General features: G+C 56.2%; 1 protein-coding gene across 20 annotated transcripts in view; it reads right to left on the bottom strand.

The window, feature by feature from the left end:
* Window positions 1-4,128: 4,128 nt before the first annotated feature.
* The window catches only part of PPFIA1 (PPFI scaffold protein A1), a 103,918-nt gene continuing 89,576 nt past the window's right edge, over window positions 4,129-18,470 (bottom strand). For 8 of the 20 annotated variants that reach the window (XM_070061265.2, XM_070061409.2, XM_089307060.1 and 5 more), the window contains 7 exons: window positions 13,291-13,466; window positions 13,109-13,206; window positions 11,365-11,540; window positions 10,084-10,152; window positions 9,184-9,349; window positions 6,235-6,304; window positions 4,129-5,375 (listed from right to left, as the gene is read on the bottom strand). In XM_070061265.2, the coding sequence (XP_069917366.2) occupies window positions 6,246-6,304; window positions 9,184-9,349; window positions 10,084-10,152; window positions 11,365-11,540; window positions 13,109-13,206; window positions 13,291-13,466 (744 nt within the window). In that variant the 3' untranslated portion in view covers window positions 4,129-5,375; window positions 6,235-6,245. Of the gene's footprint in view, window positions 5,376-6,234; window positions 6,305-9,183; window positions 9,350-10,083; window positions 10,153-11,364; window positions 11,541-13,108; window positions 13,207-13,290; window positions 13,467-18,424; window positions 18,452-18,470 lie in introns of all 20 variants that reach the window. The other 12 variants (XM_070061349.2, XM_070061631.2, XM_070061468.2 and 9 more) reach the window with 3 other exon arrangements.

The raw sequence follows: 18,470 nt of genomic DNA, 5'->3' as shown, positions 1-18,470 counted from the left end.
GAGCTGGATAGGAAGCGAAGCCCACCCCGGGGGTGGGGGGGTCCTGGCAGGAAGCTGAGCAGGGGTGTGGGAGCTCCCTGTGGCTGGCGGTGAGGTTGGGAAGGGGGCCAGGGAGGAGGCTGGCACAGCCAGGTGAGACACAGCCAAGTTCACAGTGAAACTGAGGATGGCGGGGGTGGGGGCAGTGTGGGGTGGGGCAGGAAATATCGAGTCTTAAAAGAGAATTTGGAAATAAAAATAAAAGATGACTTTCACAAAGCGAACACACGGGCGAGATTTTATTTATCTCAGTAAGGAACAAAGCAGCAAGAGGAATGCAGAAATGCCTTCGCAACCCGTCTGGCCAGAGGGCCACAGTCCATCACTCCTGACCACCGACTTGCATTTCTCTGAACGAGGATTATTTAGAGATTTGCTTTACTGGGACCGGCGTGTGGCCGAGCTGTTAAGCTACCACCTGCGATGCTGGCATCCCGTGTGGGCGCCAGCTGGAGTCCCGGCTGCTCCACTTCTGATCCAGTGTCCTGCTAATGGCCTGGGGGAGCCGCAGCAGGTGGCCCGAGGGCTTGGGCCCCTGCACCCACGTGGGAGGCCAGGATGAGGCTCCTGGTTCCTGGCAATGACCGGCCCCAGCCCTGGCGGTCTGGTCGCAGCTGTTGGGAGAGTGAACCAGCGGAGGGGAGTGCCCATGCTCTCTCCCTTTGAAATAAACAAGAGTATGTGGGAGAGTTTCCAGCAGGACCCCCAACACAGCCCCCAGGACCTCAGGATTCGCCCATGTCTGCAGATGGGACTGAGCTGAAAGGAGGTCACTGTGCTGGGCCCTGATCCACTGGGACCCCTGCCACCCCTGGACCCGGGACACAGGCAGGGGCCGCGGAGCCGTGTGGCAGCAGCCGGCGGAGACCCAGGCCTCCCTCGGTGACGGCGTCCCCACATCCACAGGCACGGTCTGTCCCTCCAGCCTCCATAAAGTGGTGCAGAAATGGCACTTGGGGCCTTGCCCGCGGCCAGGAAGCTGTGAAGTGGCCCAGACGGGCCTCCTGGAGGTGCCGAAGCCGCGGGAAAGAGTGCCGAGGAATCGCCCGCCGGCGATGCCAGCCGCCTCCGGCCCCAGCTGGTGACTGCAGTCACGGCGCGATGCCAGCAAAGACCAGCAGACCCCAAGAAATCCCAGTGACGGTGTCGACCCGCTGGGCCAGGACAAACAACGTCTTCTCTACTGAACCTTGGGGTGGAATTAGGAAAACAGCCAATGGCGAGGAAAACCTAGAGAAAAACTCCAAGACGATGTAGGAGTGTCTTTCATGCATGAGAATGTTCCCCTGGGGCTGCTGTGTGGCGCAGCAGGTAAAGCCACCGCCTGCAGTGCTGGCATCCCAGCTGGGTGCCGGTTCGAGTCCCGGCTGCTCCATTTCTGATCCAGCTCCCTGCAAATGTTCCTGGGAAAGCAGCAGAAGATGGCCCAAGTCTTTGGGCCCCTGCACTCGCGTGGGAGTGGCTTCAGATTGGCCCGGCTCCAGACACTGCAGCCATTTGGGGAGTGAACTCTCCTATCCAACTCTGCCTTTCAAATAAATAATCTTAAAAAAAAAAAAAAAGTTCCCGTCCTGCATCAGTGTGTGATGCATCACCCCAAAGTGGAGCAAAGCAGCTGCCAGTGTGTCTTATCTATGTCCATCTACCTGGAAGGCAGAACGAGAGGAAAATCTTCCATCTGCTCCTTCACTCCCCTAACATCCATGACGGCCAGAGTTAGACCAGGCTGACGCCAGGGGCCAGCAACTCTACCCTGTCCTCCCTGTTTGGAGAGAAGGGGCCCGGGCACTTGAGCCATCAGCTGCTGCCTCTCAGGACGCATTATCAGGACGCTGGATCAGAAGCAGAGCAGCCAGGACTTGACCCGGCCCTTTGATGCAGGAGTCGCAAGCAGTGGCTTAGCTTGCTGGGCCACACGTCCTCCCCAGTGACCACTAACATGCTCCCGGGCAGTGCACTCCGGGGACGGCTCACCTCTGCCCCCGCTGGAGCCGGCTCTCGTGACTGGCCACGGCTGGGAAGAACTGACTCGGGCCGTGCGTCCAGGGCCTCGAGTTTCTCCTCTCCTCTCCCCATCGGGCCTGTGGGGACTGGCGTTTCCAAGTCGGTTGCTTCACCTACCCGTCTGGCACCCAGGGTGGGACGGCAGGAGGCCCTCCCTCCCAGCATGCTGGTCTCGGGGCGCTGCCACCTCCGACTTCCTGGCTTATTTCTTCCAGGCCAGGAGATCCACGGAGCCCAGGGGGAAGCTGCAAGACCGCGTGGCCCAACGTCAGAGGTTCAAGTTCACGGACAAAACGGAATTAAGAGGCGAGCTGGAGCTGGCGTTGTGGCACCGCCTGGCACAGCTGCCTCCCGTATCCACCAGCCTGGTTTAGTCCCGCCATCCTGTCAAAGACCAAGTGCCAGACTCTTGGGTCCAGCCTGGCCCGGGCTGGCTGTTGCAGGCATTTGGAGAGCGGAGATTTATGCCTTTCAAGTAAACACAAAAATAAAAACAAGCGAAAGAAACTACGCTGTTGGAGAACTGGGGACTGAAGCCCCTGCCGACCTGCAGGCTTTCCGACCCCACGATCCCTAAGCGGCGCCCTTTCACCGTCTTCTCGAGGCGAGAACTGTGGCCGTGGCCGTCGCGGTCCCTCACCGAGAACCAGGAGCTGGGTTCTGTCAGCTTCTCCGAAGGTGAGGAGCGAGACCGGGTGAGCACAGCCCCCCCAGGAACCAGGCCACAGCAGCTGCTGCCCGGGAGCCCCGTGGGAAGAGGGCATCACCTAACAGGGCCGCTGCCTTGGTGTCGCCAGCAGGCCCGGGTGGGGAGCAGCCTCGGTCCGATCCCTAGCAGGCAGCAGGTGCGTGCAGTGACTGTGAGGACACCCGAGGCCCCGGGCCGGGGCCGCACAGGGAAGCCTGGCCCTGTTGGTGTGAGACGCAGCCCGCACAGCCAGGACTGGCCCAGCACCTCTCCTGGTTGCTTTCTTGGCTTGTTTCAACTGACTTTAAAAAGAAAATGCACAGAAGTACTGAGGAATTAATGAAATGTTTGATAACACACAACTTATGAATCAGTGATCAACTGCCCTTGCTTCTGTTTCTCCTGAGGCTTTAACCTACGCAAGGCCTGTCTGGCTCTGTTCAGCTCTGGGAAAAGCTGGAGGGCGTGTTAATATCATGTATCTCATTTTTAAAGATTCATTTGGGCGTCTCCTGCTGCCTTCCCAGGCGCGTCGGCAGGGGGCTGGCAGGGAGGGCCACCTGGAACTAACACAGGTGTCTGAAGCAGCACGCGGCAGCGTGACCCACGCGCCCCACCGTCTTAGACCTCACAGTTAACCCCGGTCCAGGAGGCACGGCGGCTGCCCCCAAGCTAAGCCAGCGCACAGGCTCCACGGAGAAAAGCAGGAATTCCCTGGCAGCCGTTCTGATGGAAACAAGCTGCAATGTGTTCACCCGCAATGAAACCAAGTCATGCGGAAGCGTCTGCCGCCCACAGCGAGGCACGCGGCAGGAAGACAGAAAACGAGACGAAAGTGGCGGTGGCCACCCAGACCCTGCCGGGGGCTCTGGGCATCCCCAGGCCTGAGGGCCGCACCCTTCCCTTGTCCTAGAACTGTCAGCCACCCTCAGAACCACTGCCCGACTTTCTTCCCAGGAATGTACCTCCAGCCCTGCAGCTGGGGTGGGCCCCCGACTCAGGACTTGGTTTGGGCGACCAGACACCCAGGCTTCCTGCTCCCCCATGGACGGCTGCGGGGGCCACTCCCGAGTGGCCGGCTGAGAAAGCGTGGCCGGGACATGCCCCCACACACTCCTGGGCTCCTCTTCAGGCCAGTGCCACACAGAGACTCGCCCTGAGCCCACCCATTTCTGTTCTTGGGTCGGGCCGACCACCCGTCTCCCGGGGTACTGGTGAGATGGGGTCTCTGGACCTCCAGAGCAGAGGGCGGGAGCTGCCTGGTGGTCCCCGGATGGAGTCCTTATCCTGCGTGTCCGTCTTCCAGCGTCTTTACTGCGCGCATTGACTGATCAGTGAAGTGAGACTCGCCCCCCGGGGGATAAAGCAGCCGCGCGCTCGCCACTCAGGCTGCTGTCTTTATTGGCAGTGGAAATGCTTCAGTACTTTATTGAAAGAAAGCAATAAATACTGTGATAAAAACAGTTCAAAAGTAGACTGTACAGACTCTGTCACGGAATCGGGGAGGTCACAAGGATCCAGAGATCACAACAGGCACCAGGAGCTCGCAAGTGGGTTCAAAGCAGAGGCCGACGCCGAAGGACGCGCGTCTGCGCACCGGCCGCGGGACGCACCACGGGCCTGACCTGACGCGCTTCTCGCTGGCCTAACAACACGCCATTTAGAAGTAAAAGCCACATCTGCTACTTCTGCAGTCCAAAATGGCTGTAGCATCAGAATCTAAAAAGGTACGACTAGGTCCACTCTTTCCGCATGTTTACAAACAAACGTGGAAGCTGATTTGCGTAAGAACGGTAAGGCCTTTATTAGATTGCACCACATGTGTCCGAGATGAGAGCACACTGCGTGGTGATTGGTCCTCGGTGAGCAGCTGTGTGGGCGGCTCCCACCGCCCCCCACCCCTGCTCCTGGCTCATGAGTGTGGCTCCCGGCTCAGGGCTGGGAAGGGTCCCCGGTGCGGAGAGCTCTCCGCAGCGCTCTGCAGGCCCTTCCAGCCCCGACTTTTAGAAGCTGACACTGAACACCAGAGATTTTAAATCTGCTCAGGCTGCAGAATAAAGCATTGCTTGCTAGAAAAAAAGTACAGTTAAGGTCAGTCTTTAAAATATGACAATAATCGCTGGACATTAAATCTGCTTGTTTCCAAATGATTGTTGTAGAGCGAGGTAAAGGACGCACACTGCTCTGTCGTGACTTTACAGACGTAGTAAAATCCCCTTCTCTGTCGTGGTTTCTCATCCCCAGATCAAACAGTGATAATTACAATAATGCATAATTTACAAAAGCCCTATATTTGTTCATAGGATTTATACATACAAGCATTACAGTACATTCATTTCAAAGACCAACATTAGGTATAAGAACATGAATTGATTTCACAGGATATTTATAGCCTGGATATACATGAAAAAGGGAACTATATAAATGAAGGCCATAAGTTTACATAAATATAAGAAACATTAAATTCTAAAATATTTTCTCTATGGTATTCATGAATTTTTCACTAATTAAAAACTCTGTAATAAAATATCTCAGGGTCCATGTAACAAGTATCAACAGGTTAAAGATTCCACGGGAGTCCAAGGCGGCGCGTCTGCTGGGTCCCCAGCGCTGCAGAATCATCTGTAGAAGTAGTGCGGGTACACTGGGGACAGAAGCAGGGGCAGCCTCAGTGCAGGTGTGCGGGAGAGGCGGTGCCTCCTCGCAGGCGCCCCGCCCACCCCGCCCTCCCCCCGCCCTGCTTTGCCAACCGCAGGCAGAACATCACGGAGGCTGCCGCCTGGTGAGAATACTTCGTCTGACCGCATCTGGACCGATGCGTAGAAAAGTCACCACTAAAACAGAGGTAATGAACCCACCGAAGGGTCTCAGCTGAGAACCGGGAACCGAGTGGAGCAGACCCAGCTGCAGGTTCCGCCCCCGCCCCGCCCGGCCAGCAGGGGAGGCAGTGCCACCCACTGGGTCACCAGAGCCTGGGGCGGCAGCGCGGCCTGGCCGCTACACGCCGCCCTCTGCAGCAGCTAGTTAGTGCCCAGGGTCCTGGAGCCTCATGACGTGAGGCACGACTGGACACAGAACCTGGGCGCGCGGGGCGCGTGGTGGGGGCGGGAGCTGCTAACAAAGCAGCCCAGGGCCCCGCACGTGCACGAGGACACCAGGGTCGGTGCCTGGGCACAAGCCGCCCCCGGCTGCCGCCTCCGCTGTGCTGCGCTCAGTCCCCGCCAGTGCTGCAGCAGACCCTTAAAGTGGGCAGCATTTTCAGGTTTAAGGAAAGAGTGGAAATACATGTTTCTCCTTAAAAAATGAGGACACACCAGCAATCTCCCTATGATCCACTCTAACACCAAGATTATCTCAATGGGCGCAGAGAGCTAGTGACTCTCCCCAGTCAACGGAGGCTGCCCGTCACGGCGGGGCCAGAACCCCGAGCGGCCCTGTGGCGGTGCCCGCGTGCCCACGGCCGCCCCTGTGCCCAGTGCAGGGCCGCGCTGCTCCCCACTCACCACAGGAGGCTTCAGCAGGAGTAAGTCCTGACTGCGGCCGAGTCCAGCCTCTGCGCTCCCGATGAGCTGCCTGCCGACCCACAGGAGGAAGCGGGAAGCGTGCAACACAGCGTGCAGTTAGTCTCACACAAGCACACACACGTTTCCACACCATCAGGCACCTGCTGAGGGACCTGGGAGACCCTGGAGCTCAACTCCAAAACACAAGTGAAGTCTCAAGGGAGAGAGAACCGCTGTTGAGGGGCCGGCGCTGTGGCACAGAAGGTACAGCCACGGCCTGCAGCACCAGCATCCCACATGGGCGCCGGTTCAAGCCCGGCTGCTCCACTTCCAATTCCAGCTCCCGCTGTGGCCTGGGAAAGCCGCAGAAAATGGCCCACGTGCTTGGGCCCCTGCTCCCACGTGGGAGACCCAGAGGAAGCTCCTGACTCCTGGTTTTGGCCTGGCACAGCCCCAGGAAGTGCAGCCAACAGGGGAGAGACCAGCAATGGAAGATTTGTCTTTCTCTCTCTGTAACTCTGCCTTTCAAATAAAGAAAGAAAGAAAAACACTTCTGAATGCACATTTGCATAAATGACAACTACCTAAAGTGACCACTTTCTTTCTCTGATGGTCACGCAGGGCAGAGGTGGCCTGGGCCCCGGCCCAGCTGGAAACCTCCCTGTGTGCACTCACGGCCCCGGGGGGCTGAGAGCAGATGCGCAGGCTACAGACATGAAAACAGCCCAGTCGCGGGCTCTGCAGAACGCCGCAAGCCCCCTGCGCAGCCAGTCCCTAGGCCTGACCCTCACCAGCTGGCCAGGGAACTTTCAAGGGTCTGTGGCTCCCGGAGAACACTTTATCAGGATCCTGCCAGGGGCCCAGAAAGGACGCTAACACACGGGTGCCATGGCAACACCGGCAATCGTCTGCAATCCTTCTCGGTCTAGGAGCCCAGGAGACGCTGGAATTCACTTTACATCCTGTCACTTAAGAAGCTGCGAAATCATGCATTTACCAGGCTTACGCTTAGTTATCATCGAAGTGTAAAAAGCTGTCTTTTGCACAACACAGTCCCTGTACTTTCTCCTACATTTATTTCTAATGTATCTGAATGTCGCTGCAATGTCTTTTTGGTTTTTTTGGTTGTTTGTTTGTTTTGTTTTGACAGGCAGAGTGGACAGTGAGAGAGAGAGACAGAGAGAAAGGTCTTCCTTCCGTTGGTTCACCCCCAAAATGGCTGCTATGGCAGGAGCGCTGCGCCGATCCAAAGCCAGGAGCCAGGTGCTTCCTCCTGGTCTCCCATGGGGTGCAGGGCCCAAGCACCTGGGCCATCCTCCACTGCACTCCCTGGCCACAGCAGAGAGCTGGCCTGGAAGAGGGGCAACCAGGACAGAATCCGGCGCCCCAACCGGGACTAGAACCCGGTGTGCCGGCGCTGCAGGCGAAGGATTAGCCTAGTGAGCCGCGGCGCCGGCTGCTGCAATGTCTAACGGGGAGATGTAGTTTATGAAGAAAACAAATCGAAGCCACAGGGAAAATAACTCCATTCAGAAAACTCAGTGAGTCCACAGAGACAAAGTTAGAGGCCAAGTCAGAGTTCAGATTTATAAGAATTACGCGCAGGTCCCATTGGAGGGAAAATGCTACTTTCTAAAAAGTTGCTAATTAAAAGACACTAAGTAATTCCCCCTCTCCCAAGTATAGTATCCAACTGGGCAAAACAAAGCACACAAACCCTTTTTATTAAAAAGTAAGCCACCCTCACTTAAAAGTGCTCAGCTTAATAAGACTTTATATAAATGTACATTTCTCGGATTCCTACACAGGCTAGTGAGAGTGAAATTTACAAACCTACTTCAGGGAGGGGCTGACGACAGAAAAAACTCTAAAACCCCATGGGCACAGCTTTCCAGCGGGAGGGGCGCTGCCCCCCGGACAGTGGGGCTCCCTCAAGGGCCTGTGAGAGCCGACAGAGGGCCAGTTCCTGGACGGCTCATTTAATACTCAGACACCCTGAGAGGAAGACGCTCCTGTGAAGGCACTGTCCACGGCTCACTCGAGGCCACGCACCACTGGAGGCAGAGCCCGCCGCAAGCCCCGGCAGGCGGGCTCTCAGTCATGGAGCCAAGGCAGAGCAACTGTCAGCTCTCGCCTGTGCTGGGCCAAGTGCCCTGGGGGTGCTCTCGGGCCTGCTGGAGCCACCGCCAACTTCCCGAGGCTCACCCTCTGCCTCCCTGCCCTCGTGCACGCCACGGAACAGCAGAAAACCTCCTCACAGAAGCGGGAACTGCCCCTCTGCTTCAAATAAGCCAGCAAATTTCTTTTAAAGCAGGAAGTTGTGTGCTATTTAAAATGTACGCAGTCAGGCCGGCGCTGTGGTGTAGTGGGTTAGGTCGCCACCTGCAGCACTGGCATTCCACATGGGCATTGGTTCGAGTCCTGCTGCACCTGGGAAGGCAGTAGAAAATGGCCCAAGTGCTTATGCCCCTGCACCCGCATTGGAGACTTGGAAAAGCTCCTGGCTCTGGTCAGGCCCAGCTCTGGCTGTTGCGGTCATTTGGGGAGTGAACAAGTGGATGGAAGCTCGCTCTCTCTCTCCCACTCTGTCTCCCCTCCCCGTAACTCTGTCTTTCAAATGAACAAATAAATTAGGATGGAGAGAAGCCCTGGGTATGAACCATGTAAGTCACGTGGTGTGAGGCTGCCACGTTGCCACGGCACGAGGGAGCCGCCGGTGCTGCCCGGTGCACACCTGAGGACCTGAGCTCCTCACGCTGACCCAACAGACGGGAGTGGCCTGAGGGCCTCATCGCTACCTCTGCATAGCAAACGTTAGCGAGAACTTGGCGGCAGTTACATCAGAGCATGCACCACCCTCCCAGACGCAGGCGGCTGCGGACCACTCATGTCCCAGACACAAGACCGCGCAAGCTCCCGCCCAGAGGCGCAGAGCGAGGCCCCACGTACCGTCCATCTGCATCTTCTTGGGCTGCACAGAGGGTGAAGACATGGAGGAAGTCACACGGAAGTTTGCAGGCAGCGTCTCTGCTGACCCAGCAGCCAGGCCGCGAATGTCCTTTGGTCTAAACTTTTTCCTCCAGGAAGGCGCTCTCCTAAAGCTCTTGTCATCGTCCTGGAGATGAAAGAACAGGAAGTGAAATGCATATAAAAAGGAAGGACAGACAGTGCTGACTCAGGAACCTGTGCTTTCTCTGTGCCTGCACCCCCTTCCGCATGACCAGGTAGACTTCAGGGTCAAGGGCAGGGTCATGCTCCTGACTGGGCCGGCCCCAGGATCCTCCCGAGCACTCTGCTAACTTGTCGCCACGTTTCCTGTCTCGCCGCACAGAGAGCACGTTCCTGACAGAGCGCTGTGCTTGTCCTAAGAGTTGTCAAAACATAAACAAGTCTGTGTGATGCCAGCTTTCTCTGCAGACATGGGTTCTATATTCTCCTTGGCAAACCGGAGCCTCACTGAGTGCCGAGGAAGAATGGGAATAAGTGGGTGAAACAGGAAGAAACTCACGTTGTTCCGGGACACAGCAGCCCTGAGCCCGGGACACAGGACCCCGGCTGCCCCGAAACACAACACCCAGGCCCCAGCCCCAGACTGCAGCCAGTGTTTCCACTCTGAGGATCAGTCTAAAGAGGTGTGAACATTTAACGGCAAAAATGAAGAGAAAACTGTGTCATGAAAATGTTGGTTTCTTAATGGTTCTTTTGCTGTGAATTTGGGAGAGCGAAGCTAAACTCAAGTAAATTTATCTCCAGTTTGAGAAGAGACGGCCTTGCTACGTGGCAGCCCTGAGAGTAATAAAGGAAGTTACATCTTACACAAATTTCAAAAACATCAGACCAGAAACTTACTTCATCAAACCGCCGGTCAGTCCCCATGACCAGAAGGTTGTTAAATTCTCTTTCCAAGACAGCTCGGGCCTGAAATCACAGAGCAACCACCAGCAAAACTTACATCACTCCAACCCGACTGATGTCAGCACACCACAACTGCCTTTTAAACCACGACACTTAAAAAGCTTATTCACTGCCCATAATAGTACTTTTTTTCCAACATTTATTTATTTGAAAGTCAGAGTTACACAGAGAGAGAAGGAAAGGTTGGAGGAGGGTGTCTTCCATCCGCTGGTTCACTCCCCAACTGGCCACACCGGCTGGGGCGGCGCCAATCTGAAGCCAGGAGCCAGGAGTGTCTTCCGGGGCTCCCACATGGGTGCAGAGGCCCAAGGACCTGGACCATCTTCTACTGCTTTCCAGACCACAGCAGAGGCGGGATAGAAGTGGAACAGCCGAGACTCGAACCGACGCCCAAATGGGATGCTGGCACTTTACCCGCTTTACCCACTACATAACAGTATTTTAAATCAGGCTTTAAAGTGTCCCGGTTTTCAAATGGGCCCCTAAGTCAAAGAGAGTTACACAGTCCCTTACTCCCAGAGCACAGTTAACAGAATCTCCATGTGGCACACCTGGAAATACTTTCTTTCACCTAAGAACTAAAGATTCCATGCTGACAAGCGCCTGGACCGGAAGGGAAGGTTCTCCTGATGTTGTCTACTGCAGGGTTCCAGGGCACAGCTGTGGAGCAATGGGTTAAGTGCAGCTGCACCACCAGCAGTCCTCGCAGGTTCGAGTCCCAGCTGCTCCACTTCACATCCACTCCCTGCTAATGCACCCGGGAAAAGCAGGGCAAGGGGGCCGACATGGTGGCACAGCAGGTGAAGCCGCTGCCTGCAGCGCTAGCATCCCATACGGGCGCCGGTTCAAGTCCCGGCTGCTGCACCTCCGATCCAGCTCCCTGCTGATGCGCCTGGGAAAGCAGTGGAAGGTGGTCCATGTAGCTGGGCCCCTGCCACCAGCTGAACCAGTGGATTCTCCCTCTCTGTTTGCAACTCTGCTTTCAAATAAATAAGTGTTTAAAAAAAAAAAAAAAAAAAGAAGGATGTTCAGACTTATAAGCAAATGGAAACATGATAGAAACACACTGGAGATTTAGCCCTCGCTGATCACGGAGCAGCACATCTCAGACTAGCTGAGCACAGAGGACCAGCCTCTGGGCACTGTCTGAAGTCCGCCCTCCATCAACAACGGAGCACTCGCCCAGCCAGGCGGCGCGGCCGGGTGCCCACTCACCTGTGTATTCTGGGTCGGGATCTGCAGCAACAGGGCCAGCGCGCTGAAGTCGAAGGTCTCGTCCAGGGCCAGCAGTGCGCCGTGCACGCCGCTCTCGACAAGGTTGTTGGCGTACTCTTTCAGGCCGATGGACAGGATCCAGCGCATCACGCGGTCGTTGCTCCACACAAGCACGTCTGTAAACGGCAGTGGTGGCCACACCCTTCAGAAAGCCGCCACCGCGTGCCCCCCAGGGCAGGGCCCCCAGTGCAGCCTCGCTCTCGGCCCTCCTAAGTGCTGCAGGCACTGCCATGGGGCGCCCGGGTGGGCACTGAGACGCGGCGCCCTGGCCCTGCTCCTTTCTAGGCACAGCCCACTCGCAAGTCCTCCGTGGGGACTGTGTCGCCTGCAGCAGGTTGAGCTGCTGCCTACCGGGCCAGCTCCCATACCAGAGTGCCAGGCTGAGTCCCCGCTGCTCTGCTTCCAATCCAGCTCCCTGCTAATGCACCTGCGAAGGCAGACGATGGCCCAGGCACGTGGGTCCCTGCCACCCACGTGGGAGATCCCAGTGGAGCTCCTGGGTCCTGGTTATGGCCTGACACAGCAGGTGGAAGCTGTGTGTGTGTGTGTGTGTGTGTGTGTGTGTGTCTCTCTTACTCTTTCAAATAAATAAGTAAATCTTAAAAAAAAAAAAAAAAACAACACAGAAGCATTAGAAATTAGGGAGGAAAAAAGGAACTCCTCCTTCCAGTGAACAGTGGACAAAAGAACAACGACGCTCTTGTGCGAACGGTGTCTCCAGAGAACAGACAACGGTGAGGGCGCAGGGCCCCTAACAAGGGGACTGTGAGGAACAGGACCCCCAGCGCAGACTGGTGTCTCCTGAAGGCACCACTCCGGGGACACCTCCCATTACTGATTCCAAGCCTCTGTCGAGCCACTTACAAAGAGAGAAACCTGGAAACACACTCCAGCGTGTTAGAGACTGGGGGGAAGGGCTGATCTGATCTGATGCAAATTAACCAATTACAAAATCGGTTCTGTCAGCCATCTAAAAATAGCCGCTCTGTCAAAATACTTTCAGATGGCCGCCAGTCACTCTCAGGCAGCTTTCACCAACAGCAAATGAAACCAGCTCACACACTGCATTCCCAACATACACACATACGTGTGTGCGCGTGTGCATGCGTGTGTGTGAATGCAGACTCAAGGATTTCCATTATTCACGTCGACTCAATCATGACAAACCGCCCTGCCAGGGGATCCACCTTCCAGCCTCACACTGAAGACCAGGATGCCTGGCACCCTCCATCCCCGGCGTGAGTGCCCTGCCCCGACTCACTGAACGACGCTTGCTTCTCACCCCGCCTCGGACACTGAGAACCCTGGTGACTCCACGTGAGCTCAGTGTCCAGGGGCGCTGGGTGGGCACCGCCTTCCTGACCCCCCCCCCAGGGCCCACGCCCTCCGGGAGCACAGCCCCTGGCCCCCTTCAGTGCTCGAGGCCTTGGCCCCACCCCCACGCTGAGTTTCCCACGCAAGAATCGAGCGAGCAGACAGCAGGCACCTGCTCACCCACGCTCTGGGCACCCCTGGCAGAAGAGGACAGTGCCAGTCCCGAGACACCCCACCCACAGACCGAGGCCAGAGAGGAAGCACTGGGGGCTGGGGTCCCCACACTATCTCCACCCTCACAGCCTGCCCCGATTCCTTCAACAGGAGCGCGCCGCGGCAGCCGGCACGGCACCACGCCCGCCGTACTAGCCTTTCACTTCGTGCTGGCTTTCCTCCCGCTTCCTCTCCAGCTCTTTGCGGTCGTAATTCAACCTTCGCAGGCACATGATTCCACACTGGAAGCTGTTCCTGCAGACAGAAGGAGAGAGGGCTACTCAGGACGGCCACAGACACGCCTCCCCGGCAATCAGTGAAACGCTTCCACCAAGCCACCTGTGAAAGCTGTCGACCATCTTCAGCTGCCCGCGGAGGTCCTTCTTGGTCAAGTGGTCCAGCATCCGGGCGTCCACGAGGCACTCCATGAAGTAGCTGCGGTACTGGGGAAGGCCCAGGCTGGGCAGCCACTCGTTGCCGATCCACTCGTGGTTCATGTCCCCGTACGCAAGCGTCTGCTTGTAAGGAACGAGCCGGGTCAGCGCCAGCCTGCCAGCCCGCACGCGGCCGCAGACGCTCAGCCGGCGAGAGCAGTGCCCTCTGTGGTTTCAGAACACGTGACTGAGCGCTACCTTTCCCAAGTCAGTAACACGTTACACAAGAGGAATCACGTCACGAGAATCTGATTCATCTGCATTACGTCTAACTTAACGAGCCGAAACTGTGACTGACCACAAGTTTCCTTTCTGAAATTATTTTTAATATGACAACAAAGCATGATCACGACTCATGAACAAGTTTGAAGGCTCAACTCTATTCATTCAAATAGCTGTGGCTGGTTTTAATTTTTAAAATGTACTTATTTGAAAGGCAGAGAGACATGGGGTGGGGGTGTTCCATCAGCTGGCTCCCTTCCCAGATGCCCCCCGTGTGCATGGCCCAGGCTGGGAACAAAGCCACAGGGCAGGAACACAGCCCTGACCCCTAGATGGCTACCAGGAGCCCAGCTGCTTCTGCCATCGCTGCAGACTCCAGGGTGCGCACCGACAGGCGGCTGGAGTCGGGCACGGGAGGCAGGTGTTGAACCCCGCCACTCTGGTGTTCTGACCCACCGGGCCAAATGCCAGCCCTAATTTTATTTTTAACACTTGCTTTTCTAAGCAAAACATCTGCTAATTTCAGAATCAGCAAGAGTGAACTAAGAATGTTTAAGAAGACACAAAGTGACAACCAGTAAGGCTGGATGGGGAACAGATCAATTCTGAATCAGAGGACGCCAACCTCCTGCCTCGTAACTGACAGAACAGCCAAGAAACAGGAGTCAGAAAGGACGCGGAGCCTGAAACAGCACCACCAGGGACCCCGACCAACAGCTCACCTGCACTCCGCCCAGCAGAATGCAGCCTGTTCAGGGGCACATGGACAGTCTCCAAGGCAGACACATCTTTTTTAAAATCATTTTTTAATTTATTCATTTTATTTGAAAGGCAGAGTTACAGAGAGAGAGAGAGACAGAGAGAGGTCTTCCATCTGCTGGTTCACTCCCCAATTGGCCACAACAGCCAGAGCTGAGCCAATCTGAAGCCAGGAGCCAGGAGCTTCCTCCAGGTCTCCCACGCGGGTGCAGGGGCCCAAGGACTTGGCCATCCTCCGTTGCTTTCTCAAGCCACAGCAGGGAGCTGGGTCAGAAGTGGAGCAGCCGGTACTCAACCCAGCACCCATATGGGATGCCGGCACTGCAGGCGGCACCTTTACACACTATACCACAGTGCCAGCCCCCAGACAAATTTTAAAATATTTAAAGACTGAAATCATACAAAGTTTTCTGGCTTCAACTAAATTAAAACAGAAATCAACAATGAAAACATATCTAGAACCCTCTCGAATACCTGGAAACTGACATCTGAGTGAACAGCCATGTGCCGAAGACGACATCACAAGGAAAATGAGAGATTTTAATCGAATGAAAGTTTAATTAAGTGAAAATTTAATTGAATTGAGTGTTTTAATGAATGAAAGTGAAAACATAATATATTCAAAAACTGTGAGAAACAGTTAACATAACAGCCCGAGAGACATTTATGGGACTAAAATTCTTATACAGTAAATGCAGAAAGGCCTCCAATAAAAATGTGAAATAAAGAAACAAAACCCACAGCACGGAGGGGCGGAGTGCAGCTCAGCAGGGTGAGGCAGGGCTGATGAACCTGGCGCCCCACACGGGTCCCCTTTGAATCCGGGCTGCTTGGCTTCCGTGCCAGCTCCCTGCTAATGTGCCTGAGAAGGCAACAGATGGGGGTCCAAACACTTGAGCCCTGCCACCCACGTGGGAAATCAGGATGCGTTCCTGGCTCCTGCTCTGGGCCTACCCCAGTCCTGGCCACTGTGGGCCCTGGGAGTGAACCAGCAGGTGCGTTCCTGGCTCCTGCTCTGGGCCTACCCCAGTCCTGGCCACTGTGGGCCCTGGGAGTGAACCAGCAGGTGGAGGCATTCGCACATGCTCGCTCTTTCTCTTTGCGACTGTGCCTTTGAATGAAGGAAGGAATGAATGATCTTAAAAAAAAAAAAAAAAAAAAAAAAAAAGCATGGAGAAGGAAGAAAGCAAAAGAGCGCAAATCATGAGACAAAACCAGGAAAATACTAGAAAAAAATACAACAATCTTCATAAATACCAATAACATTAACAAGCCCTAATCATTGATTAAGAAAAAAGAGAAGCCACGAATTACCAAGGTCAACAGGAAAGAGGTGACATCAGTACAGATCCAGTAAACGTGCAGACACCACAGGGCACCGTGCACAACACTGGGCCGCTCGGAAAGACAGACAGCCCACAACCAATAGGCCCTCCACTCACAGCCACCTTCTCTTTATCACACACCTGCACTCCAGGGGGCTTCCTCACTGGGGAACTCCACCATTTATCAAAATAAATGCATACAATCCACAACTCTACACAAACTGTTTCTTGAAAAAGAAGAAACATCCAACACACTACTGATAGCTACCCTAAAGACATTACAAATGCACATACGCAAAAGGATCCTAACCTTAGCAACCTTTAACTGAGCAATCAACAATGCATTAACAGATTGAGCGATCCTGACCAGCAGGCTTTAGTACCCAGGGACACAGGTTGGGTCAACACTTCAAAGCAGTGAAGCTCACCGCTATCAAGAGACGGAGAAGCACAGGACACGCCGCCCCTCGGAAGGCGCAGGAAAAGCTCCTGCCAAGACTCCCTCAAGGACGCCCGGCGGCCATCCAGGATGGAGGGAAGGTGATGCACCTGACACGGCTCCCACCACATGCTTCCCTTCGGACAGCGCACAGGGGAGGAGGCCCACCCTTGCCACTTCTACTCACACCACCATGGAAGCCCCGGTACTGTAACACAGGCGCTGGGAGAGCGCGCTGTCACCTGGGGTGACACGGGCGTCAGCACAGACAGGGGCTTTCAGAGCAGCTTCAGTCACGCACTAGGGCCCCAGGCAGTACACAGCAAAGCCTACTTCTACATCCTAGGATTGGACTGAAATGCACTTTTCCAAACCCGTAAAATGCTCGAGGACGAGTCAGGGAGCCCGTGTGCGTGAGACGGCCCCTCGCTCTGCTCGCGGCTCCTCTACCGTCGGGCGCTGCCCTCACGCTCCACCTCCAATTCCAGCAAGACTGCTCAAGTTCTGACAGAAAAACATCAACTTCACTGCTCTCGCCAAGAACCACGCCCAGCGCCGGGCGACCTCCAGGATCACCACGACTTCACTCTCGGCTGCCTCTCAGAGACCTCACAGCCACAGCCTGAGCACCGGACACCAGTTTCCTGTCTTCTGGCTGTGCATCCTTTGTTTTTAAAGATTTATTTGAAAATCAGAGTTACAGAGAGGGAGGGAGACAGAGAGGTCTTCCAAGTGCTGGTTCACTCCCTAGATGGCCAGAGTGACGAGTACTACGCCCGGAGCCAGGAGCTCCATCCGAGCCCCCCGTGGGTGCGGGGGCCCAGTCACTGGGCATCCTCTGCTGCTCTCTCAGGCCACAGCAGGGGGCTGCACCGGAAGTGGAGCACCGGGGCACGAAGCAGCACCGCGGCGGAGGCTTCAGCCATCACACCGGCCCTACTGTGCGTTCTTACACGGCAGAGGCGGCAGGCCGCTCATCTCTGCGCACGCGTCCTGCGCTCTACCCACAATCCTAAGGTGGACAGCCACGGAGAACTGAGAGGATCAGGCTCGACCCTTGCAGAGCCCCCGCCCTGCGGGGCCGTCCCACCCCCTCCACCCTTCCCAGAGGCACAGCGAGGCCTCGGCTCCTCAGGGCACGCTGAGTGTCACACACAGCCTGGCGCCAGGAGCGCAGGGCGAGGTGCACGCCTGGCGGGAGGGCTGCCACTGTCTGCTCACCGCTGGGTCCCCACACGGCCCCTCACCACTCGTCAAACTGGACACATCTCGCGGCTTTCTGCTCCTCCCGAGCATCCGGGGCCAGCAGGTGCCAGCTCCGGGTGGGCAGGCCCTGCAACTTCTACAAGAGGGGTGATGGGGCTGTGGCGGCTGTCACTGAAGACTGCACGCTGGCGGACCCTGGCATCGCCTGGCCGCTCTGGTACGTTCCCACTGCAGAGAGCACACGCTAAGCTGACCTGACTCAGCGTGTGCCTCGTGTGCTGACCGCGTCCTGCTTCATACTGTCAGAGACGCCAAAACTGAAGGCCTGTGAGGAGGCGCTGGTGGTGATGTTACCGAGAGGGCATTTACAAGATGCCCAAACCCGGGGGGGCTCCAAGCCATGCGACAGCGGCCCTCCTCGTGTTTTTAAACACTGACCTGACAGCCAGTACCCTGGGAGGACCAGAGGACAACAGTTCTCCTGGTCGTCACTCTGCAGCCAGGAAAACTCCTCAGACAGTGGCCTCTACGCCCCCGAGCGCCACGCCGCCCGCCGCGCCGTGTGGCAGAGCTGGACGAAGGAACCGCTGCTGTTTCACCGGAGGACTGAACACTGACACCGAGAAACATGGGACACTGCCTTTGGTGAGCTGAAAACTCAACTGCACAGCAAGCACCAGGAGATTCAACTTCCCAGGGTGCCGTGAGGAGCTCCCGCCAACGGACACGGGGCTGGGACGGTCCTCAGGGAGAGGGGACACGGAGGGGCAGAGGCACCACGCCAGCCTCTGAGCCTGGACATCTGTTTTAGGATTTCCCGCCAGCAGAGCTCACACCAGAGACAGCTCCGCAGGCAGCTGCACGTGCACTCCAGAGCTGCCCGGGCACAGGGCAGTGGGTGAGAGATGGAATCTAAAAAGTGGCCCGCGTTCATTAATGACAACTGCCAGGCTCCATGTGAGCGATGTTCAAGATTGTCCATGAGACGCAGTCTTGCGTGCTGTGCTGTGCCTGCCAATGCTGCCAGTCTAGCAACACCTCCCCGCCCCATACATACAGTAAGGAGAACGTTACAGAAAGACTCCAACCTGAGCCCAGCTCCCCTCCTCATCCTCCTGAGGTTACGTGGTTAGG

Source organism: Oryctolagus cuniculus, chromosome 1, assembly GCF_051225735.1.
Source record: "Oryctolagus cuniculus isolate XC-2025 breed Fujian yellow rabbit chromosome 1, ASM5122573v1, whole genome shotgun sequence".
In the NCBI taxonomy this organism is placed as follows: Eukaryota; Metazoa; Chordata; class Mammalia; order Lagomorpha; family Leporidae; genus Oryctolagus; species Oryctolagus cuniculus.
The sequence above is the reverse complement of the archived record's forward strand: the minus strand, read 5'-3'. Positions and strand labels throughout refer to the sequence as shown.